Source organism: Accipiter gentilis, chromosome 33 (assembly GCF_929443795.1).
Source record: "Accipiter gentilis chromosome 33, bAccGen1.1, whole genome shotgun sequence".
Taxonomy (NCBI): Eukaryota; Metazoa; Chordata; class Aves; order Accipitriformes; family Accipitridae; genus Astur; species Astur gentilis.
The window spans coordinates 1,613,209-1,638,832 of NC_064912.1; the positions used below are offsets into that span (position 1 = coordinate 1,613,209).

At 51.2% G+C, this 25,624-nt stretch overlaps 1 protein-coding gene across 4 annotated transcripts in view; it reads right to left on the reverse strand.

The window, feature by feature from the left end:
• The window catches only part of LOC126034279 (ankyrin repeat and fibronectin type-III domain-containing protein 1-like), a 256,666-nt gene that overhangs the window by 154,078 nt on the left and 76,964 nt on the right, over window positions 1-25,624 (reverse strand). For all 4 annotated transcript variants that reach the window (XM_049791787.1, XM_049791786.1, XM_049791783.1 and 1 more), the window contains one exon: window positions 20,168-20,385. In XM_049791787.1, coding sequence (XP_049647744.1) covers window positions 20,168-20,385 — 218 coding nt within the window. The remainder of the gene's footprint in view (window positions 1-20,167; window positions 20,386-25,624) is intronic.

A 25,624-nucleotide genomic window follows, 5' to 3' on the forward strand; every position in this document is an offset into this window, starting at 1 on the left:
GACCCAGCAGGAACAGTGCCGCTTCCCCAGCCAGGCTCACCACCGGCAGATCCAGCTCCAGCTCTCCATCAGGCAGAGGTGAAGCGCCTGCCCAGCTGGCTGGCAATTTCCATGGCAACAAAGGGATGCCATCAGCAGAGGACTAAGCTCCAGCAGGAGGGGAAGCGGGACCAAGGGGAGAAAGGTTGATCAACAAGCGCTGTGACAGGGACGCTGCAGAGGAACCGAGGCCCACAGCATCGATTTTCACGCCCATCTTCCCCTTTCAATTATTCTCTAGCATGAAAGTCCCAATTTAAATGCCAAACTTTGACACCATTAAAAACTATCAGAGCATTTAACACACTGCCCCTTCCTCCCACATCATCACACCCACGTCTGCCACAGAAATAAAGAGGATTGCAAGATCCAGACATCTCCCCACAGTCCCGGCATGAAAGTGCAGCAAATCTGCGTCACAGAGAGAACCTTTGAAAGAGAATGAATGCTAAGTGCAGGGAAAAATGATTACTTTATTTGTAAAGACCATGTCTCTTGTCATTCTAATTCATTCCAAATCCTCCAGGCACTGGACAGCTGCAGGTTTAATCATGAATATACAAATCAGCAACAAATGAACAACAAAGAGAGTCTCCAAATACAATAAAGGGACACCCAGAGTTCGGTCTGGTTTGGCTGCTGCTCTCCCTCCTTTGCACTGAAAGGAAGGAGGAGATGCGTAAAGCCAGGACCTGCCACCACGCATCCAGGGAGCCCAGCAGCGCTTCTCTCATTTACTCCCGGACACGGGAACACCAGCCTGCACCTCTCCTTCCTCTAGCAAAGCCTCCCCACCACCAAGTGGGAAGCAGGAGCTATATGAAGGACAGCAAAACAGAGCGAAAAGGGATGAGAAGCGAGGGAGGGTGGGCAGAGGCAAGGGCCGGTGGAAACAAGGAGGCTGGGGGACTGAGAGCAGCTGGAGCAGCACAAACAGCTCAAGTAGGTAGCCAGGAAGGAAAATCACAGGGTTTAATCTATGCAAACCAAATGCACCAAGCCATGAGAAATTGCTCACTTCTGTCTGAGCCTCAGCCAGGGCAGAGCACGGGGGTAACAGTGGTACGCAGACATTCACAGAGGGAGGATGCATACCAAAGTGGAGGAGTCCAAGCTCCCACACGGACACTAAATGCCGTTATACTTAATGTCAAACACCAAGCCTACTAAAGGGGGGGTTCTGAAGAGGCTGCTGCTGCCAAGGAGGCTTAGGCCTCCTTCCCAAGCATCCAACACCTGCCTTCTGCTGCGTTTTATGTGTGTTCTGCACATTAAGATGCTATGAAGCTGGTGTGCAACTGAACACGGGGCAGGCAGCAATTGATACCCACCAGTGCAAAGCACTGCATGCTACTTGGAAGAGAGCTGGGAGAGGAAACAGGAGCTACCCAGAGCTTGCCAGAGGGTTGCTTTGCAGAACAGATTATTTCATTTCTACTGTGAAATGGACAGGGACCAAGCACAAGGCAGGGCTGATCATCAGCCCAGCCACAAACCACCTCTCTCCTGCCGATAGGAGCTGCTGCGCTGCTCCTCACCTTCCAGGCCTGCTTGCCTAAACTCAGCAGACAACACATGAGGAATTTGCTTTCCAAGGGCCTAAGACCCTGCAGAGCATCACAGCAGACAGCTGACCGCTAAGCAATAGCCAAGGACCAAGCCCTCAGTTTTCAGCCCAATGCTATCTCTGCAGAATTACCTTCTTTTACTTTAACCACTCTGCAGATTTATTCAACGTGATTTGATCTGTGTTATTGTCTGTCTATAAGTGACAGGGGATGGAGGGGATGTACTTCTATAGAGCAAGCTTTAAATAAAATCCAAACCAGATGGGGAAAAGTGGCTTTTAAGACTCCCAGCCTCCCTGCTGGGGTAAAGGCAGCCTCTCTTTTGGGGTGCCAGGCTGCACCTGGGGCTGCGGGTGGGCTATCGGGGTGGCATGCAGCAGATGGACAGTCCCCAGTAGCCTAGGAGACCAACTTCTGTACAAGCCATGGCTCCAGAACTCAGTCCCAGTGACACCTTCGTGACCTACAAGAAACTGCTTCACGTCAAGCTTCAAAGCCAAAACTATCCTCATGCAGAGGGAGAATCGCATTCCATTTTCCTGCACACTGCAGTGCAGTCCCCTGACCCCAAACACAGCATCTACATACCTCCTGCTCCAAAAGGGATGGTCCTGGTGCTCCAGCCGCCCCATGCTGGGAAAGGATCTGAATCCCTTGGGTACTTTACTCTGCTTGGAAAAAGACGCCTGGGTTGTGGACTAATGAAAATAAGCCTTCCCCTGCAGTCCTCCCCACTGAGAGGAGCAAGGTCGCTCTGGCCGTCCTGACAAGAGCAGATCCGGAGAGAAGGATACAGTGATGAGCGGGGTGACCCTGCAGAGGCTGCAAGAAACAACGTGCAAGACAGTTTCACATGTCCTCACCAAGATGTTTCTCAGTGTAAAACCCTACCCTCGCCAGGGTGGGGCTTTGTGCTTCAGTGTGGCCCAGGATTTCTCACCTCCTCTTGCACAGAGACCTCAGCAAAGCAGGGAAGCCATGCCACCAACCACTGTCGCTGTCAGAGCAGTGTCAGGTGCACATTCTGCTCCCCCCTAGATCTGCCCCAAGTCACAAGTGATGCAAGAGCTCTTCGCACCAGGGAAGGAGTCAGCACACAGGCAAGGTGACCCTACCAGTTCCCCACAGCCTTCCCGTCCCCAAACGGGCTTGCACGTGGAGGAAGAAAGATGTTTTGAGGGTTCAGCTGAGCCCTCAAACTTGCAAACTTTCTGCATCACCCTCCCTCCTTTCTGTAGACTCCCTCATAAAACGTGCCATGAGGAGGAGGGACCACAGGGGATATTTAAGCTTTGAGATTATTGAGACCCAACAGAGTGACATACTTGGTGCTCACCCTCTCCCCACCCCAGCTCTGGGAAGCAGCACTCACATTCCAAGTCCAGCCCACCAGTGACACCCCATTGCCTCGCCTCCTCCTCCATCCCAAGACCATCAGACAAGGCTCCCTCCAAACATTAGGTCAGGCTACCAGGTCAATCCTGGGATGGCCAAGCAACACTAAATGCAGAATGCTGACAATAAAAATCAGCATACATAAGAAAAAAGTCCAGTTCCCGATTTAGCAAGGAAGCAGACAGGCATAACCTCTCCCCTCCACTACCACCAACTTTGAAGCCTCCAGGATTTTATAACTGCATCGGCCCTGGTCCTCTTGGCAGAAGCACCTTATGGAAGTGCCAGGACCCCCCTTCTTGGCTGTGCACCCCTCCCCGGAGAGCCCTGCACCTGTGGCCAACAACCAGCCAGGCAAGCAATAGCAGCCTGCTGTGAGACAGGAATTAACAGTGTTAAGACCTTGTATGACAAATTCAATGTCAAAATAAACAGCACTGAAGATACTCCACCAGCCAATCTCATGTCTACTTAAAATTCTGGGGTTTAATCTAAGCAAAGCATTTGCACCACACAGTGAAGGGTCAGGAGTGCAAGCCCAGCTGGTTCTGACACCTGGGACAGTCATGGCATTACCAGCATGGGATGGAGATCCTGGGACACCCCCATCCCTACAGTCACTGGTAAAACCCATCCAGTGGTTCAACTGGTAAATCCAAAGCCCAGTGACCAGGAAAACAAAAAAAAAAAGCCAAAACCAAACCAAACCAAACACAAAAACAACAACAAAAATCAATGTTTACGTGGACAAACACCCCTTTAAGCCTGCAGGAAAACCTGAGCCCTTCAAACCCACAGCCTTTATGCTGCGGGGCTGTCTGAGCTCTCACAAGGGCGGCAGCCCGCCGCCCGGAGCCCAGCCGCACAACCAGGGCTCCTCAGCCAGCTGTGCACATCTGTGGGAACCATCATCTCAGCCATAAAACCACAGTTTGGGGCTGGGACAGGGTGTCAGAGCAGCGCTCGATGGAGTACTGGCAACTGAGAAAAGCAGATACAAAACTACAATCCCCCCATGCCAGCTGTGGCAGCATTGGCAGGTTTTCCCAAATGGCCTCAATGCCTTTCCCTCACCAGCAAAACCTCTTAAACCTCTTCCTGCCGGCGTGGGATCGGACACAGCCCTGCTACAGCCCTCCTCTCTGCCAGTGCTGCGCTGGCTGGGCCGAGCAGGAGGTGGGACAGGGACATGAGGCCCCAGGACAGACACTGAGCTGGCATGGAGCACCACCCTGAGCACCCACTGAGACACGTGGTGGATTTTATTCCCCGCTACAGACGCAGGCTGGACTTCACGTTCCCTGTCTCCTCCATAGGCTCGACAAGGAGAGATGGGAAAACACACGCATCCCCTTCCATGCGTGAAGCTCAAGTCACTCTGAGAATGGCAATTATGACAAACCCACTCCTCTGCCTGCCTCTGTGCACCACAACTCATCTCCTCTCCCTGCAGCAAGAGAGAAAGGGTACCCCCCCGCCCCTCCTTAAAAATCGCCTTTCTTTTAAAAAAAAAAAAAAATTCCTTGAACAAATGGCAGCAAATCCCAATGCGGAGCTGCACAATGGACACTTCAGTCTGCCCAGGGGAGGGAGAGACAGGACCTTCAATGCCTAAATAAATTCAATTTGCTCATTAAGAGGGGGCTGGGGAAGGTTAGGCAGAGGGTAGCAGTGGTTATTCACTTCCCCCAATTAACATTCCAGCAGCACTGCTCTGCTTTCTAGGAACAATAACTTTTTCGGAAGGGGGAGCAATGCTCATGGGGGCGTTGGATGGTCCTGGAGAAAGGAGACACGTCGATGCCTTAACAGGGTCTGAGTTTATGTATGATGGGAACCACTAAACAAAACCAAGAATAAATAAAGATCTAGCCTACGCAAAAAGAACCTGCAAAATAAAACCCCTCACGTCTCTAGACTAAGATTATTTGCCTTTGCTGCTGATCTAAATATTTTCTGCACAAGCCTTGGCAACAGAAAAAGAGGTGGCTTGTCACCGGTTTGTTTATAAAAGGTCTCCAAATGCAGGGTAATTAAAAATATTTAGACCAGTCTTTGAGCTGCACCATCCCCACAGCCTCCCACGGCCCCACACTAACTTGCGGCGGCCGAGGACCTCGAACGCCCATGTTTTAAAATAAACCAGGGCCTCATCCCCTCCACCCTCTGCCAGGCTCTCAGTTGCCGCCAGCCCGGGCTTACAGGTGGGGTGGCCGGGAGGACAGGCAGGGGAGGGGGCTACCTCATCCCTGCACCAGCTGGGGAGGAAAGAGCCACTTCCCAGCTTATGGCTCCACAGGCCAGGTCTCCTGCGGGATGAACAGAGCTGGATCCCACCCTCTCCTCTCTCCCAGGCTTCCTTCTGCCCCAGGAAATTCCCAGGCCCCTTTACTGAGGTCTGCCCACTACTCTGTGACAATAACTTTATCATTTATTTCCTTCCCCGGAAGAAAAAATCTGCCTTTTCCGAACATGGTCATTAATTTCTCCAACAAAGCATTCGCAGCACACCTGGAGCTCCCGCTTACTCTTCCACCTTGCCCCCAGTGCTCTTGCAAGGGAGGCTGCCGTGCTTTAGCCCTCCTCAGACGCACGAGCCCCGTGATGGTGCACACACACAGAAAACAAGGAGCACAAACCAAACCCAACTGCAGTCACACCAGTGGGAAGAAAAAGCACCAGAGGGGCTCTGTGCATGCCAAACACTGCCCAGCCCAACCAGGACCACTTGCCAGCAGAGCCCAGGACTGGTCCCATGAGGGGAGCATGCTGCAGAAGCGGAGGCCTCCCCGGGCATGGGACGAAGCCCAACACCAGGCGAAGCCATGCCCATTGCTGTCTTGAGTGCTGCAGACCTGAAAAGAGCAGGCTTGCCCTTGTAAAATTGAAGGCAACCACCAAAAATGAACAGGTCTGTCAATTCCCCCTGGGCTTATGTGCTGGGGTGTATCTATTTCACCACTTTACAGTTTCGAAGGATTCCCATGAAAACCTAGCCCAAATACACAGATGGCCAGAGTTCAGCATTCCCAGTCACCACATATGAGCAATAACAGGGTACCCAAAAGCAGGACCCTGGCACATATGCATGGCTGGACAGACATCTCTGCACAGTTTGATCAGAAACTGACTGTTAAGCTTAGTTATATCATCTATGAGTACCTATGGCCATGTGTAGGAAAGAAAAACACTTTGATCTGCTGCATGTGTCAGGAACTAAAAACAGTTTGTTTCACCCTGCAGGTGTTAAATCAGCATATAAGCTCCACAAGAACATGCCAGACTAACAAAGCTCCCATCAGCACAATGTTCAGCTGCAGCCAGCTACATCTCAGTTAGGTCCTATCAAACAGGCATGAGGCAGACTTGAAGCAATGTCCAAACATGCTCCAGTTATTTAATTCACTCATCAGCGATACTCAAGTTGAAGATTTGCAGTTTCCCCACTTGGCTTCTCAGATGACAAAGCAGCTTGCTGATTTACCAGGCAACGCATAATCACATCAAATGGCTCTTTGATGCCAATGCTCTCTCTCAGGAAGAAGATGGAAGGATGGCAGAAAGGCCTGCACCTACCTGAGAAGGTGCCTCCTCACAGGCTCGATGCAGAAAGGTTGGGAACACCGTATCAGACAACCAATATCGTCCACCCTGAGGCACTTGGCAACAGCACACCAGAACCAAACATCCCACACACAAGACCAGCCAGAGGTCTGGGGGAAAGGTTGAATTCACCCGAAGCCCTGCTAGAAGTCTCCAGCACACCTCTTGCTTCCCACCCTGAATCCTTCCCATGGGTGAAAACAAGGTCAACAACCGAAAGTCTCCTATGGAAGCTCTGTGGTTTGTGTGTTCCTCCTGGAGCATCACAAGGCTTAATCCCAGTGCAAAGGAGCTGGTGCCTTTTCATGGCAAGCAAAGGTCTGCAGTCAAAACAAATCCCCTCTCAAGCCAGCATCAGGCACTAGGACTCTATTTTCCCTACTTTTCAAGCAGCCAATGCTCTGTCCTACCACCCAAGCAGCCACTGCACGACCTATTGCTCAGGACCTGATGCCACATGTACTCGCCAGAGGTACCTTAAATGGCCACAAGGAACAATAAATGATCGTTTGAACAAAAACCTGGATGAAACAACTGAGCTATGGGCTGGATTTGCTGTTGACTTTCAAGCCTGAAAGAGAAACCCACCCATAAAAACACAGAGGTCAACTACTGAAAGGGAAAGATCCCCATCAGAGAGGAAGCAGCACAAACCAAAACCAGACCTGGCATGTGCTTCCCTCCAGCCCCAATGTACCACAGACCATGCGTGTGCCTCCTCTTCACCATGCAATACATTTATTGCCATAGTTGAATGTGGGAGGAGCTGAACAATGACCCAGGTACAGCATGGCCCTATCAATGTCCCTAGGAGCTTCCCTACACGAAGCTCCATACCTGGTCTCCTCCAGCAACAGGGGCCCAGGTAAGAGTGTCAAGACCCCTCCACCCCACAGGGAAATTGGGTGCACACAGGGTCTTTCCAGGACAGCAGCTTTCATACTGCTTTCCTCAAAGCATCCAGCAGCACTGAAACTTTTCACGATGCAGAACATTTCTGCTGTCAGGCAACAGGAAAATCCAGAAGCTGAATGTTGTCATCTTGGTAGCTGGGCATCTCAGAAAAGCTATTATCTCTACCTTGGAAAGCCACCTCTGTAATAGCCAAAGAAAACAGAGGGAAATTCTCACCCCCACAAAAGCGTAATTCTGCCTTTCTACTCCACTGCCAGTCGGTCCTGGGTCCCAGTTCACCTTCTCCTGGGCTGCTCGGAGCCTTCAGCAAGGAGAGATTCAGCAAGCTGGCAGCAAGCACGCCCCTTGCCATGGAACGAGGCATCAGAGCTTCAAAGCCAAAGCATCCATCCCATCCTGCTTCAACCTAGTCCTCCCTCCCCTAGCCCTCTTCCTCCAGGGCGAGGATCAGCAAGGCTGAAGGTCTCACAGCTGTGGACCATACAGCCACCCCATCACCACTCCTCTGCAGCTATTCTTAGTCCTCTGGTGTGATCAGGCTCAGTTTGGAGATGTGACTGCAGCAGCAGGAGGGAGGAAAAACAGCTTTCTATGTGTGACAGGCAAAGACCTCTAAAGTATCAGTGCAGAAAGAGATAAACCTCTTTTTCTTTCCAGGAGATCAAGATCCAGCTATGCAACTGGGGCAGCCTCCAAAGGCACCTTGCTCTCCATTGAAGCCTGGACTATTTCTGCCACTGCAAACTCTCCCTTGTAGAGATAAGGCTCAACTTTCTGAAGCTTGCAAACTAGTCATTAAAAAAGTAAAACACAAGGGGGGAGAAGTGAGATGAAGAAAATGCTAATAGGAACCCCCAGGTCAAACCGCCTTCCCTGTCACCGGGGCCCTCCTCTTGCCAGCACATTCCTGCCACTAATGAGGCCCCACCACTTCCTCCTCCCTCCTCAAGTTGCTCCTGGTGATGCAAATCCATCGTCTTTGTTTCTATTCTTGGAGTAAAAACAGAACCAAAGTAAATAGCAAAACAGGTCTTAGGTTTCAGGATCCTTTCTTTTTCCATCCTTCCCAACAACAGCAAAGCTGTTGTTACCATCAAAGTGAGATGACACCCGACCCCAGACATCGTCTTGTTCCCACCAGAAATGCTCCGCTTAATCTTCAGCCTCCGACCAGCTCCTTCTCTGAACCTCCACTTCGCTGCTCTCCTCAGGAGGTTTCACACATCACCACAAGCCTCTTGGAGAGTGAGAGAGCCCGCGGAGAGCCTGCCAAGGATTCTGGTGATGGCAGAGAGCTCTTCCCATCCCCAGTCCTTCCACAGAAGGCTGGAGACACGGTACCCCCACCAGACCTTCTGCCTTCCACTGTCATCCTTGCCCAAGAAGCTGAATCAGCTCCAGCCTGTGCCCAGACCTCATGGTGCCCAGCATGTTCCCACGTGCAGGGGTGGGCACCGATGCACGTGCACAGAGGGGGAAAGGAGACACATGGCAACACAAGTTAGACACATCACCTCTCCCCGATGTGTGTCAGTGTCCCATTAAGCAGGGTGACAGCCATCCTGCCGTATAACACTGCCAGGGAAGCTGCTCATGTAGGAAGGGGCTGGGGCTGAAGATCAGCTCTACCACAACCAAGCTTCCATGGAAACGGTGGGTGCTGGAGGGGCAGGTAAGGCAGTCTGTGTGAGAAAAAGCTCTATTCAGGTAAGGTTTCTGGTCCGTAACAATGTCCCCCAAAGTCACTTGCTCTTTAGGCAAGGTCCAAGAAAGCCAAGCAGGCAGCAAACCCTATATTAGGTGCTGGGACCCTGCAGCAGGGGTGAGCATGCTCCAAGTGGCACTAGGGTCACGTCCCAGCAGTCTCCCCACTGTCACAGCTCACGCTGGAAAGCAGACAGCAGCAAAGGGCCGAGCCTCAGCTCCAGGCAGAGCGCAGAGCCCTGACAACGCTCATTAACAATGAACAGTCAAGATGTGACCACCGTGTTCCAACACGGCGACCCCCCAATGATCTGGGGAGGTCTGGACGATTTCCCCAGGCTTCCAAGTGCAAGAAGTGGGGAGACCCAAGAGGATTTGGAGGCTGAGGAGACCTCAGACCTCTCCAGTGAGGGCAGGGATAGGTAAAACAAAGCCCTTCTTCCAGAGGGGGGAAGACAAGTCCGAGCAGTCCGAGGAGGTGCTGCTCTGCAGTGGGTACCGGTGCACAGAAGCGCTGTGCTGCAGAGACCTCTTGCAGCACACAACTGTTACTGCACCCGTGCCCTGACCCCACAGAGCATCTCTTGGAGTCACACGGTTTCTAACAAAAAAAAGCAAGCTTTACAGCACACTGGTGATTTATCCTGTGCATCCCCAGGCAGGCTGCACATGGTGAGGCTTTGCAGCATCCACTTGATGGCATCCAGCACACACAAAGTGCCACCTACAGAGAGCCACTACACTAAACTGCTCCCAGTTCTGCAGCTGTATCCACTTCCCAGATCCTTGATTCCATATGAAGCCATAACAATGCCCAAAAGGGCTCGTTCAGGCACAAGCACTTCCCTGCATGAATCTGCTTGCAGGGAAAGTACTCTGAAGCATTTAAATTTCAGGCTGTCAAAGTACTTTCTTCATTGGCACTCTCCAATAGCTAATGAAAGGCATTTTGGGGGTTGCATTTGCAAAGAGCTGCAACATTTGCTCATGAATCTGGGGCACCTGCCTTCCTCAGATTGAGAAGACCCAAAGACCTGCAGACTGTGAGCTCTGAGTTGTAAGAGGATAGACTACAGAAACCAGATTTGCTGTCTGATATCTGGGAAAGCAACAGCAAGAGGGCTTGAGAGGAAGAGCAGAGGAGCAGATCTACCAAGGGAAACACAAAAAAGGTCTGCAAGTGGATAAAGAGGCCCTATGGTCAGCAGAAAACGTGGTTTACTATGCCTAGTCTGAGCAGCAATGAGGCTGGGATCCAGGGACCCACAATCACAAAGACATTCTTGCTGGCAAACCATAGAGCCCAAAAAGCAAGAAGAAAAGAAATCAGGATGACAAAAAACTACCAGACTGTGCGCTTTGGGATTAACAGGAACAACCTCAGCAGCTGGGACCTCTCTGGCTTGATGCAGAGGCCAGGAAGGACCTGGGCAGATGTGTGGCCACTGTCACCATCACACCCAGCTGTTGGGAGGGGACAATAAGCACAAGGCAGGCGGGTAAGCTGTACCAAGGAGAGGCACCTCCTCACAGCAACCAGAAACTGGTCTGGGCCCTGCTGGCACAAGCCGTCATGTGGTCAGCAAAATTCAGTCATCCAAAAGCATTTGCTTTTCCGTGCAGCCAGACCATCGCTGGCTACAGCCCAAAGCACCCCCAGTCCATCCTGCATCGCTGAGACCCCAGCCCAGGCTGCAGCACCAACCAGAAAACTCATTCAAGTTTCACACTGTGAGGCACCAGTCCTGCCACTGAGGAGGAATACTCCTGCTCATGAAATAATTTTTCACTTATTTTAAATCACTGTAGTTGTTTTCTTCTTTCACACAAACTTCAAATACCAAAGGACACAGTGCACATTTTTAGCGAGTCTAGCTTGGAGAAGCAGAGTAAAATTGGAAGTTGGCAAAGGACTCTGCTTTCCTCCTCCTCAGCCCTGCTGCTTTCTGTGCATTTGATGATCCTTGCCCAGAAGCAAAATGCTAATTCATCGGCGGCTGGAATGTCACTGCTTTTCTCTCTGTCAGTTTTGGATGCTCCCTCCACCACCTCCCAATCCAGCCTTGCGCTCCGCCAGCATCCCCATCCCTGTGCAGGCTGCACAGGGCTGAACCCATGCTGCTCCTTCCCAAAGCAAAGCCAGCAGAGGGAGCAAACACTGCGGGTTTGCAGGCAAATCGTGGTGGATTTTAATTGTGGTTATTATATTTTGAATCTAGAGGTTATTTCCTAGTAATTTGTTTAAGTTATTTGAAAAGGCCCAACTTAGGACCAAAGCCAGCCTGCATCCTCTCTTATAAGAGCCCTGGAAAGTGATACATAGTTCACACTAGTATCCAGCCTGCAAAATGGCAGTATTCAAATCAAAACCAAAGTCTGTTTCTTTCCAGATTCAAGCACAGGGGCCCACAGCTACTGTCTATTTTAAAGCACTGTACTCTCAGACCTCTGAAAGACTGCCCATCAGTGGGTGTCACATCACTTACAACAAACAGGAGAGGCTTCCTACAGGTGATTTATAAATACAGTGTGGTTTTGCCCTGTATTAAGCATTAAATAAACATCAACTAATAGATTTAAGAGACAAACTACTCGGTATTTTCCCTTCAGAAAACTGGAAAACCTCTAAGACCAGAATTGGGAGGGAACACACACTCCAGTTCTGCCTGCAGGTCCCCACAACCCAAAGAGGTTTGCTGGTAGAGACTGGTGCACCCCACCAAGCTGTAAATGCTTTATACAACCATCAGTCAGCATCTATGCACCCACCCTGCAGATGCACCGAGCTTTTTAGCTGTGGGCAGAAGGGGGCTGCTGTGGCACCAGGAAGCAAAAATTTGCAGAGGGGAAGAGGGAAGAGCACGTGCTGGTGTTTGCAAGCTTTCAGGAACCTCCTGCATGCCACACATTTGTGCTGACCAAATACTGCGCACAATGGAGGTAAGCAATTAAGGTGTCTTCAGCCGACCCTTCGCAAAACCATTAAACCTCTGCTGATGGAGGGCTGCATGGTTATCTGCTGCTCTCACCCAGGATCTTATCTATTATTGCCAGCATTGTTGCTGGAGCTTGTAATCTTTCCACACAGGCTTCGGCCACAAACACACCCTGACTGCAGGCAAAGGCTTCTTCAGCTGTCCTGGCAGGCCAGCACAGGCACCACCAAGACAGCTGAGAGCCCCAGAAAGACACCTTCATAGCCAAAACGTGACACAGGCAGCTCCTAGGCTGTGCCCTGGTCACCTAACCTCTTCAACAGGAGGAGAATTTATGTCTGAGCCACTGTTTTCTGAAAGGAAAAAGAAATGCTGTCTCCTGCCTGTTTGCAGCTTGCTGTGAAACATCACACTGGCTCACAGAGCTCACGCATCCCCTCACTCTCCTGTGGGGCTGTAAATTATCCCAGCATGCTGGGTGTCGAGTCGATAGTGTTTTCCGCACTCTGTGAGTCTGTACATCTCTGCCTGTCCCTGTTGCAGAGGCAGGTGAGCAACTAAACACGCACAGACCTACCCTCGCATGGAACTGAAGACGGGGCAGAGCTGAGCTGCCACCGGGCAAACACCGCAGCCCCATCCCAGCCATCCACCACGGGTACACACCCAGCAGTGGCAGCGTGCTGGGAAACGCAGCCACAAATTTACAGTCCCCAAAGGCAGACAGGGGAAACCATGCAAAGCCAGGGCAGGGTCAGGAACTACACAAGTTCATGGAGCTCCAGGGAATCAACTCTGCAAACACTACAGCCCAGCACTGTCCCGGCACGTTGTCATTGTTTCTGGCCATCTGGCTTTGTACGATAGTTGGATTTAATTTTCTTTTTCTTAATCTCACAGGCAAGTTCCCCACTGACCACAGAAACGATGGGAAGGTTAGGAAGGTAAGCACAAAGTAGCAGCCAAGCACGGTTCAAGAATATTAGCAATATTAGTCCAATGTTCGTACAGATAAGACATTGCTCCAGAAAAACAAGACTTTAAGTGACCTGCGTTTTGGTCATTTAAAACGGACAAAATACACCTTTATATATATCTCAGCAAAACCTACCTCCAGATTCCCCCATAAGCAGACAACCAGAATGACATGTTGGCTGACATTAAGCAAAACTCCCCCTCCCAAACACCCGAAGACACCTTTGCGTGAGCAGGGGATCAAAAGTCCTTTGGTGCAGCAGGCTCCTCCGCACCCACCACCGCATCCTCAGAGATGTTTAGCATACAGTAAAACATCGCGATGTGCGCAGACCCATCCTTTCACACACAGTGTGGTGCCAAGAAAGGAGGTTTGGGGTTAACACTGAGTGAGGCTGCATCTCTCTGTCCCTTCTCCACACAGCCATCTTCCCAGTGCGCTGTAGCAACACCTCCAAGATGCGCAACCCTTGCCCAGATTTGGCTGAAGCTGCCCAAAACGCACAGAAAGCCCTGGGGAAAGCTGGGGGTGGGAGGGGATGAAGAGAATAAACTTCTGTCCGTCAGGAAGGCATACTAAAAACATTCCTGCACAAAGGGGGACAATCCTGCTACCAAGCCCTGAGCCCCAAGCAGCCCGTGTGCCATGGGCTGGATGGCAAGGAAGGGTTGACAGAGCCCAGGCAGGAGGTTTCAATGCGCAGAGAGCCAGCACGCACTGCAGAAGCGGTGGGGGCAGGAAAAAAAAAGAGAATTATTTGCCCATCTCATCTGTCTCAGCCAATCTCTCCAAGGCATTTCCATTCATAAGCATCAGAGTAACCAAAATTTAACATTATATGTCCAAGGTGCAGAATAAATTCCTAGACTGTGCTGGAGGATTTTCTCCCATCCTAATGGCAGACACGCAGCTGAGCACAAAACAGCCCATGGTGGAGGTGAACAGGAGGAGCACAACTGTACAGTCTAATCCAGATTTTGAGAAAAGTAGCTACTGCTGCTCTGGGATCCCACTGCCCTGCCCATGCCTCACAGCTCAGCGACATGCCAATCCTGTGGTAGGAGATGGGTGCCAGAGATGCCTGGCTCTGGAGGCTCCAGCAGGGAGGGGAGCCAGCATGGCTGGCCAAAAACCAAACTTAGTTGAGCAACACTCATCCTCAGAAGATGCCCTTGCACCTGACCAAGCCCTTCCACATCCACCAAGCAAAGAGGCAGCACCTCCCTATGGCAAATGGCACATAAGGTCATTTCTGTCAGCACTGAACTCGCACGGCATCTCACAGCCACTTCACCCTGTATCATGAGTGCAAAGCATTCACTGCACGTCCTCGATCCCAAAGAGCAGCTGTGGTCACATCTGCCCCAGCTCACTCAGTTTACACTGTTTATCACGTATACCTGCTCCCGGCTTGGCTTTAAAAAAAGTGGGACATATCGCACTGTCTACATACACCACCAGGAACCCCCTTCTCTACCATCCTGGCTTTGAGTGGTCCTCACAAAGCTGCTCCCTCAAATTCTTCCCCACAGGAGACATTTCCCTTTGTGTGGAGATGCTAAGGGCAGACCCGTAGCACACTGTCCTCTTCCCAAGCTATCGCTGCTTTTACTACAGGCACTGCAAAGCATTTGCTGGGATGCTACAAGCTGCCATTGCAAATAAAACCATGCTCGCCAAAGAAATGAGCTGGGTATGTTTCAGTTTCGAGCATTACTGTGTCGGTCAACTCCTGCACTAATTTGCAAAGTGGAGTGATTCACAGGCAGCCTCTCCCACTCGGAGCCTGCTCCCAGGGACTGCTCTGCTGCCTGTTCTTTAGTGAATAAGCTGCTATCTAGCTCAAGTGTCATGTTATTTATCAGGTTTGGGTTTGCTTTTTTTAAATACTCAATGAACAACAGTCAGCAAGTGATCAGTTTGCCAAGGTGGGGTTGGGTGCAGGTAGATGATACAGTGTGCATACCTCATCTACCTTTGCATTTACCTCCTCAAGACACTCACTGCAAGTGTGCTTTGCAAAACTGAGGGCAGCATGTGGACAGATCCAGTACAACTCTCATCGCTCTACTCCACCTCTTCATGAAACACAATTGACCTGCCTCTTGTATGGCTCCAGCCTCTAATTTCTTTTTTTGTTACACTGAACTACAGGGCACAAACAAGTATCGACTGGCTGTTTTGCCATTTTCTGAAATCAGGTATGAGAGAGTATGGTTTTGCAGCAGTGTCTGAACATAACCAAATAAAATAAAGCAAGCAGGAGAGTGTTACCACTGGTATGATTTCACTGGCATCAGTGGGATTACAGCAGGGCTGAGCCTGGCTTTGCTATCACCATAAGCATCACATCAGAGCCTCCGGCACTGGCTGCATACAGAAGGCAACATGCTGCACCCAGCAGACTCGGTACGTCCCTGCACACTTAGGAACAAGACCAAACCATTGAGATAACGCAGGGACGGGTCCCACTAAGCAGAAACCGTTCTGCTCCTGCCTCTGCCTGGCACCAACAACCCAGACAGAGATACTCACATCCCATGGACCAGTGCTGCTCTGGGGCGAGGCAGCTTCTCACTTGTGTGCTCCAGCTCCCCAGAATCATTGCAGTGTCCATCAGGTACAGGATTTTCTGGACTGAACATTATCCATGGAATAGGAAAACCTCAATGGGTACATGTCAGCCAGTGCCTGCCTCCTACAGCCCAGGCACTGTTACTAACTTCAGTGAGCACCAGATTTGATCAGGTTTCTGCCACAAAGCAAGTTTGTCTCCTCACTGCCTCCTTTTCCCAGGCTCTGCCATTCTGCTTAGCCTTTTCTCCTTCATTATGGGTTTTGTAAGGCAAGGATTACCTCCAGTCAACTCATCTGTAGAGCTCCCAGGACAAACAGGGCTCTAAGTCTTTCCTGGAGGGCACAGACATTTCATAACAAAATGACGGCCTGGAAAAACTACCATACAAAAAATAATAATAATTAAAAAATAAAATAAATCGGTGCATGAGAACACAACCAGGAAAGAACACAACCTTAAGTCTCACCTACTTGAAACATGCATGAACTAAAGCAAGCAGAAGTGTCAGGCCAGTTGGGGCAGCACCAGGGATGGCAGAGCTGAACCAGCTGCTGTGGCACGGCAATGTCAACCACCGCTCTCCTCCATCTCACCTGCACAAACTGGCTAACACTTCTGTGATGCACAAAGAGCAGCATTTCATTTTGGAGGAGCAGAAGGGTCAGGATAGAGACCTGCTGCAAATCAAGCTAATGACCCCATCAGCAAGCACACCGGGACCCAGGGCACTGCTGGCTCTTCCTCTTCAGGGAGCAGCAGGATCTGCACCATCAGCTTAATATGTTTCCTTATAACATCACAATGTCAGTGGGCAATACCAGAGCAACTGGCCTAGATACAGAGTATTTCAAAATCCCAAAGGGAAAAAGAAAGAGTACAAATTCACTCAGAGCCCTGCAGTAATCTGCAGTGACTGTCCTAGCAGTCATCACAGACAGTGACTCAGTCCTAGGCAACCTCCTTTAATGCTCTGTAAGGCTAATACTGAGTTTAACAGGGTTAATTCTGCCTTTAATGATCAGGGCTCCTGTGAAGACAAGAAGTTTCACCACAGCCTGCTAACGCAACCACTGTCACTCTCCTCCTCCTCCCAGGCAAGGGACACTGCAGAAGGTCTCACCCCTGCTCCTTGCTGCCCATCTTGGAGGCAGCACAGAGCCAGCTGGGCACAAACCCCAAAACAGTCCCCTGTCAGTCACTGAGTGACCCAAAACGACACACACAAGGTCTCAGAGCACAGTCCCAGTCCCGGCCATGGCTACCGCCTCCCACACAGCACAGACATGCTGGACCCATGGAGGAAATGTGGGGGATCCATGTGACAGACAGATGTCAAAAGCAGTCAATGCTCCTCTTTCTCAAAGGCGGAAATGTCACCAACATTACAAGCCTTAGAGGAGTTAAAAAGAAAGCCTTATCAGAAAGCAAACTGTTCTGACAATCACAAAAATTGGAATTCATTTAAAATTCAAATTATGCAAATTCAGGTAATCTGTATGTGCAGATCCATCACATGCCAGCAGTGGGACCACAGACACAAGCCATCAGCTGCGTGGCTTGGGGAAATCCGTCCTCCTCCATGCTCTTGGACGAAGGCAGGTATACTCGCCTCCAGTGGACACAGGAAGGGCAGCCGCTCCTGGGAAACAAGGCCAAGCAGGATTTGCAGGTGCTTCCTCTGCACCAGCAGGGAAGTGGAAAGATGCCTCAGCAACACTGGCAGCACTCCAGCACGCCATACCCCAGAGGTGCAGGGAGGTAAGTCTCACGTGCTTTCACACAAGCTATAGTAAATTCCCCCTTGGAGAAATCTTTGATGCTCATGGCCAACACAAAGCCTTCACTAGGCAAAGAGCCTAATCAAATGGATGCAAGACAGCTGCATGCAGGCAATAGCTCTGCCCCATCTCCATGCACCCTGCCAGGTTAGGGTCCTGGCAGACCCCCTAAAAGCCCTGCACCAGGAGCCTCTCCCCTCACTCAGCAATTCCCAAAATAGAAAGCCAAGCAGCTGCATCGCAAGGCAAAGGCAGCTCAGACTGTCAGCACAGAAAGAGCAAAGCCAGAAATTTAATGTTACGAGCTGGGTACATGCAACAACCCAGAAAAATGAATCAAGCTTTAAACACGGACTTTCCTAAAAGGTCCCAGATGAGCCACTCCAGAAAAGGCAAATCATATTCTCTCCTGTAAATGTTCTGCCATGCACGCGGAGAGCAGCTCTCACCTGGCATCAATTCCTCCACCAGCCGTGCTGAGAGAGCCAGGGCTGGGCAGAGCAGCCGTCGCACAGCGGGCCAGGGCACAACATGAACCATGGGGAAACTGCAACACCTCCAGCACAGAGATGGAAAGTAATTACCAAATCTAGGGAGGATGTGGAGCCCAGCACTAGCTACCTGTTGTTGGAAATAACTTCCCCAGGTTAGCAGGACCTTTACTTTGAACTTAAAAAACAGGCTCTCTAGATATGTGGGGTATACTGGTCCCATACCGGCCTGAGCCTCAGCTAACAAGCTGCCAGCTCAGCTTCCTGCACACTCACTGCCCCAAGCCTCCACTGAAGGGCCCTGCTGATACCCTTTCCAGGTAGGATGAGTCTGCTTTTCTCAGTAGGTCTCACAAGATCACAGCCCGTGGCTGAGCCTACGGCAAGAACATCTTTTAGCTGTTAAAACAAACCAGAAATGACATAGCAAGAAAAAACCAAACACCCTACAAAAATCCTGCTTTGCTCCTTGATGGACAGTCAGCTCTCCGAGTACACCAAGGAAAGCTAAAGGTCCCCAAAACTTCGTGAAGTCAAAGGCCCAAGCAAACCACCTGCAAACAGCATAGAGACGTGCCGGCATGGTGCTGAGCAGGCAGCAGCTGGCCCCACGGGCAGGGGGCAGTAGGTTGCCCCATGGGGAAGGGCAGAACCCACCTCTCTGCAGGCATGAGGATGCTGCTTGGGCTGAAAGCCCAAGCCCTTCCACGCCTTTTGTGCCTATCTCCACTGCAGAAGGGAGGCTGTGGGTGACAAGTCCCACAGGGATACTGAAAGACCATCTCTGAAACCATAACGGTCCCCAACATCTCGGCAACTTCCCGCTCTCCTGGGCACAGCTTGGGTCTGCAGATGCAGGCTGAAAGACAGATAAAGCAGACATACATGCCTTACCCCACAGCAGGACCGCCTCATCTTAAACACCTCCAACACCTTTCAGCTGCTCATCGGGCACCCCATCCCACTTCTGCTCGTCTCCATCCCTGAGGCTTTCACCTGCTTCCTGAGCCTGAGGCAGCAGCTCCCACAATGATGGTTCACAGGTGCCACTGGCAGCGCTGGCATTGTGACCAGCTCCCCCAGACTCACCCTCTGGGGCATCCGCTGCTGCTGCACACAGAAAAGCGTCAAGACACTGCTGAGGCCAGAACTGTCCTCGCAGGGAGAAAAGGAGCAGTTACGTTCAACAGTCCATCCGAGCACAAGCAGAGAGGTCAGCCCCCAAAACCACACTGTACAGCAGCGATGCAGCCCAGGGGACACCAGAAGCAGCACCAGTCTGCGTGACCCAGCAAGGGGATCAGGCCCTCCTCTGGGCTAGAGGAAAGTTAGCAAATTCAGGGAGTCTCAAAAGATGCATCTGTCCAAAGCCTACAACTGGGTGAGCACCGCTGCCTCAGCCAGCAGCTCTCAGCAGCACTTTGGGTTGCAAGGGCACACACTCCCCCCTCTGCTCCCATTGTACCAATGCTCTCACCCACTTCCAACCAACACCGAGTGTTTCTCAGCAGCGGGACACCTGAGCCCTCATTACAACCCTGAGGCCGGTAACGAGGCAGGAGGAATGCCATACGAATCCCTGTATCGGGTGTCTCTGGGAAAAAGAAGAGGCAAAGCCCATTAAACATTGATCAGAGTCTCCCACAGCTGCGGCGCAGCCCTGACACGTCCCTGCCGTCCTGCCACCAGGATGCTCTGAAGGGCCAGAAAGGGCTGAGCTGCCCAAGGGTCTCAAGTGCTGGCTCATTGCTCGCCCCAGCCCCTCACTGCGCCCATCTGCTGGCCCAGGGCAAGCTCCTGAAAAGACCCGGTTGCTCACGCGTACGAGGCAGAGGACAGGAACACTCATTTTCTGCTTTCAACCTTGTTTCGTACTTTGGACAGCAGCACCCAGAGAAAAGGCACTCGCCCCACACATCATCCAGCTGAGCAACAGCCACCTCTGAGCCAGCAACAGCCCAACGGGAAGCAGGGAGCCAGAAACCCTACCAGGCGAGGCAGGCAGAGGCTCTACCACGATGGGGGCAAACTCGAGCTGCTGCCACCATCTGCTCAACCAGGCTGGAACAGCCTCTTTTTCTTTTGTTTTGGTAATGCTGCACATAAAAATAGCTCTGTGACATGTCGGTGTTTTTGGAAAGCTGCATGTGTTAATGCAGGGGGGCCAGACACCCCGATACTCACGAACTGCCGCCGCAGCTTGGTCTTGACACGCTCGGCCTTTGTCTCCACGGGGTGGACGGCATAGCTGAGGGATCCCAGGTGGTTGTCGACTGACAGGCTCTTCCTCATGTAGAAGGAGCGGGTGCGGAAGTAGCTGAACGGGGCATCCTCCACTGCCGTGCCAAGCTGGGGGTCCCTGGGGGGGTCCGTGCAGTCGTCCTCCAGCCGCCAGGCCTCCCCTGGGGAGCAGAAGGACATGCCACCCCATAAGAGCCACAGCCCAGGCCATGTCCTATCCCTCCAGCCCAGCGGTGGGGATACTCAGCAGACAGCCCAGACCCCCTCTGCCCATCCCACACCCACCAGCATGCCATGGGGTATGGGTGCTGCAGAACTCACTCCCCAGAGGAGGTCGGAGAGCCCATCCATCCCTGCCACAAGCCCCTGGGTACCCTTGCCCCCACCTGCCCCAGGCAACAGCCACTGCTTCCACCCTGTCCAGCCTCGTGTACCCACAGCCGCTAACATCTTTCTGGCAGGCATCGGTGAAATACAGTTGAGCACAACAAAGACTTGGCCAGAGTCAGGGCCTCCAGGCACTACTGCAGTATAAATATTATTACTCAGAATAATCAGCAGACCAAAATCCTAACACTTAAAAACTTCTTGCTGTTTAACTCCAGTAGGGTTATCCCATTTAAAAGGGTCATTTATAAAGAAATAAAAAATTTCATTCATTCTTCATCACCCCAAGTCCAATAAGACATTCCACATTAAAGAAAACGTTTTGGGCTTTTTTTTAAAGGAATAAAAATCCTACAGTCAGAACCACACACAGTTCTCGCTGCTGACATTAATGCTACACACCTGTATCAAACCTCTCTCCTGTAGGTATTCACATGCTCTGTACTTGGTGATGATAATAAATCTTGCTTTGTGAATGGGAAAACCGAAGCACCGCAAATGTTGCAAATTGCAAAAGAATTACTGCCATCTCCTCCTCCAGGAAACTCTTTATGGCATGGCCAAGAGCAAATCAACAGCCAAACCAAGGACAGAAACCAGACCTCTGGTCTCCTCGAGCTCCACACAGCCCATCGCCAGCAGCACCATCTGATGCAGCACTGCAGGGCTGGAGCGCCCGGATACAAAGCCTCATTGACGCTGAGAAAGCAGCAGCCGCAGAGGACAGTCGGCATCACGCAGAGCTAGCGTTCCCGGGGTAGGACTAACCATATTTCATTGCAACAAAAGTCAAAAATAACAAAACGCAATAGGAAATGTCTCCATAATATCACCGCTCTGCTCTTTTCCGAGCAGCTTGGAAGCTGCATGCTTTTTGCTGCCAATCTCGTCTTTACATCTGGAGTTTGCCCTGCCTCCCACTCCCCAGCCAAAATAACTTCTCAATAGCCATAACAAATAAACAATAAAACCCTTTTGTTCAATTCTTGTAAAAATGATCAATTATTAGCCATTGCAGCATTAAAGGGCATCTCACATGATTGTCTTCAGAAACTCTCCACCTCCTGCAACCTCTTCCAAAGGCAAAATCATTTGTCTCTGGTTTCTAAAAAAACCAGCATCTTCAGGCATGAGTGACCATGATCCTGCTATGCCAGGGCTGAGGAGCAAAATATTTCCAGAGTTTAAAAAAAGTACAGGCCTTAAGGTAAAAACCAGCCACAAAGTGAGTGAAGTCTAGTTTACCCTGCAAGGCTGTGGGATTTACATTGAATATCATGAGACAGGCTGGACACCAGCCTCAGACCAGCAACCGGCCACTCCATCTTGTGTCTCAACATAAGTGTGTCTTCCCCAAGCTCCCCAAGCTTTTTAAGGTATAAAGACAGTTCACTGCGTGCAAAGTCCTGCCAGTAGATCTGAAGGCACTGTATTGGTTTTGTGTGGCAAGGTTTTGTAATAAATTGAGCTAATTTTCCCCAAGCTGAGTCTGTTTTGCCCATGACAGTAATTAGTGAATGATCTCTCCTGTCCTTATCTCGACCCGCAAGCTTTTTGTTATATTTTTTTCTCTCCCCTGTCCAGCTGAGGATGGGGGGGTGATAGAACGGCTTTGGTGGGCACCTGGCATCCAGCCAGGGTCAACCCATCACAGGCACCAAATCAAAACCAGTAGAACCAAAAGGACAAGAGGGAAGAAGACAAAGACAGAGAGCTTAAAAATGCTAACAAAGAGGCAACCTGTGGTATAGCACGACCTAGCATTGCATCTTTTTTTCCTTTCCTACTTTCAATTTAATAAGCTGCTGCTGCTCCTCTCCAAATGTCAACTCCTACAACACAGGAACTGCTGTTTGAAAGCTGTGATTATTCAACGCACAAACACATCAATCGGAGCCCAGATCCAGACTGCCACTGTGAGATAGCATTGCTCCGGGGACACATCAGGAAACTCCACGACACAGGCACTAAGGCCGGGAGGAGACCCACCCAACATGCAGGAAAATAGCACATGGAAGAAGGAACCAGCCCTGGTGCCCCCATGCTCATCTGCGATGGCTCAGCCACCACCCACACCACCCTCTGTCCCCAAGGCTGTCCCCTCACAGCTGCCTGCTGTACTCACTTCTCTGTGCAGGACACCTCTCCTAAGGAGGAGTTGGGTTTCAAGTCCCACAGACCAACAGGGTCATATCTGATCTCACTGATGCCGGATTTTGCTGCTCTTGGTCTCTTCTCTCTCCAAGGGGCTACAGGTAGCTGTATCCTTCAGCACAGTCCTGGAGCTGGACCAGAGGCAGAGCTGCTCCCTGGCTTGCCCAAGAGGTGATCCTCTCCAAACCTCTCCCATGCTTGGGCAGAAGGACTGTGGTCCCTCCTCCCTGGGCATGGGGAGCCACCGCAGGGGGGAGCCAGGACCTTGTCTACCCCAAAAAGCTTTTCTACATGCTGAAAGGGCTTGTTCCTGATTTCTACCAAACAAGTAAATCAATGGTCAAGCCCAGAACAGTCAGAATGGCAAGATCAAGACAACCCTGGAGAAGAAATGCCAGGGACAGGAACAACCCACAAGCTGGAAGCCAACCATCCTTATGCTTTTCTGCCTTAAAGCTGCTCACCCCTCTGCCACCCAGAGCTGTGCCTGGCAACATCAGCACCTCTAAAATATTAACCATCTTCTTGGGCTTGACAATAACAATTGCTAGAAAATCTTTCTCAATTTGAAGTGTTGGGGAGGACATGTACCAAAGGACGGAGGGGGCAGCAAGGACAGAGACCCGCTGCCTCTCCAGTACTTCCTCTCTCAGCATGGACAGGCTGATCCATCAGCCGCTACGAGCAATACTAAAGGTTTTCCTCTGCACATGGGCTGGTGTAAAAAAAACCCTTCTGTCCCTCTTGCACAGGGGGTGGCACATTGCCCAGTTATCAGGCTGAAGCCTCAGAGCCCAGGGTCTTCCTCTCGTTAAACAACACGCTACCAGGGAGAAGAGCACATGAACCAGCACCACTACCTAGCTGAAAGCACAGGATGGGCACCTCTGCAAGCATGGCTGTTTCAGGAGGAGGCCATACACTCATGCTTAGTTCAGAGACACAAGATTGACTCTCATGCAGACATTGTGGAAGGCCATCCAAAACATCCCTGTGAGTATCAGGAAAATTAATTCCAGAGTCCTGGTCTAAGCTCAAATCCAGCCGCTTCCTTTCAGCTTCCTTCTTTTCCTCCCATGGGGGCATAATTCCCAATAAGCTTACACCAGCCATGCTACCAGTTAGCTTCTTCCCAGCTCCACAGTGGGGCATGGAGCCAGTTTCTGAAGAGCTCAGCATGTTGTGCGACAGACAAGGGAGAGAGGAAGCAGTGAAGAGCTCCAGCATGGTCTATTCCTTCCAGGTGTAAGGCTGAGGGAACTGCAAGGGGTCAGGCATGCAAAACACACACAGCGACCTCCCTGTGCAGGCTGGCAGGTAAGAGCTGCACGCAACCAAAGGCTGAGAAGCAGCCCCTGCCTGCTGCAGAAGGAAGAGAGCGCAACAGAAAGTGTTTCTCAGTCCCACCCCTAAAACTTCACAGAGGCACAGAACAAGGATGGACAAGCAAAAGGCAGCTCATTTCTCTGTGCTGCCAGCACACGTGAAATCTCTTGGCACACTGCAAAACGTGACACCAAATGGATAATGGTTTGCACAAGGCAGGTGCTGCCCCTGCCCCTGTTCAACCAAGCCCCATTTGCTCGTGTCCCCCTCACTACATCCTGGGCTCACAGCCGTCAGGAGTTTGGGGTTAATCCAGGAGTGCTACTCCAGGCAAGGGGTTGAAGGACAAAGATAGAGAGCTCGGAGCCTGCCCCAGCTGACCACACCACCACTTGTTGCAGTTTACCTGAAGGGGAACAACAAAACCAGACCAACAGGAAACCCAGACCTGTTCACCAGCCTAGGCAACTACCTGGCTCACTAAATGAGAGGAAAGATTGTTTTTGTCAGGAGGAGAGGGTTTGGCAGGCTCATCAGCCACAGGCTCAGCTCTTCTGTACATCCTTAGGGTCCCAGTTCCCCGCTAGGCGCCTTGGTGCCCGCACAAGGACCTGCACAGGAGCTGTGGTGCCACAGCAGGATAATCTCCTATGACCTCCCACAGAGTGACAGGACGCTCCCCTCCTCCAGTGCTGCCACACTGGAACCATGAGACACAAAGCAAAAGGCTGGGGAACACATCCCAACAGTCAGATGAGGATGCTGCACCTCATCCGTGCCGGAGACGACAGCTTCTCCCACCTTGCTTGGCAGCTTCTCCGATTGCAGCCCCCAGGACAGCAGCGAGCCAGAGTGTGGTTTCTTCCCCACAGAGCGCTGAACTCTCCCTGAAGATGAGCTTACCACCTCTCCCATGAACAGCCCTGCTCCTGCCAAAACCTCATGTCCCTGTGGGTGAGCCTCTTCCTGAGGTAGTTTTGGCTACATGTCCCCCACTGCAGCTCGCTGCGTGTCCCAACCCCTCACCAAACAGGGAGCCGTGGCACCTGCTCACAGCAAATTCACAAGCTCTTTAAGGAAAGGATCTTGTCTGCCTCCTGACACCCTACAGCCCAGCTCTCATTCATAAATACTTGTGGCCATCCTGCTTACTGGGGCTCATCAGCATACTGGGGCTCATTAATCTCCTGCACCACATGCTGCTCCATTCTTGTCCTGCAGTCCAGATGTCACACCCCACTAACAGTCCAATCCCTTTTTTTTTTTTTTCCTCTCCATGATAGCATGCCAATAGCCTTAATGAGTAGCTAATTAGCAGTTCCTAACTGAGTATCAAGGAGCCAGAAAAGAACCTGGGAGGATCTGGACAGAAAACAACTCCTGTTTCACTCATCCAAGGCTCTGGCTGTGGAGGGAGCCTTCCAACCTACAAGGGTTTTCATACTCCTCCTTTTCTTGGCATCCTAGGCACCTTCTAGCCATGAATAAAGCAACATCCTAAACACTTGTTACATGCAACCAGGGCTCCTCCTT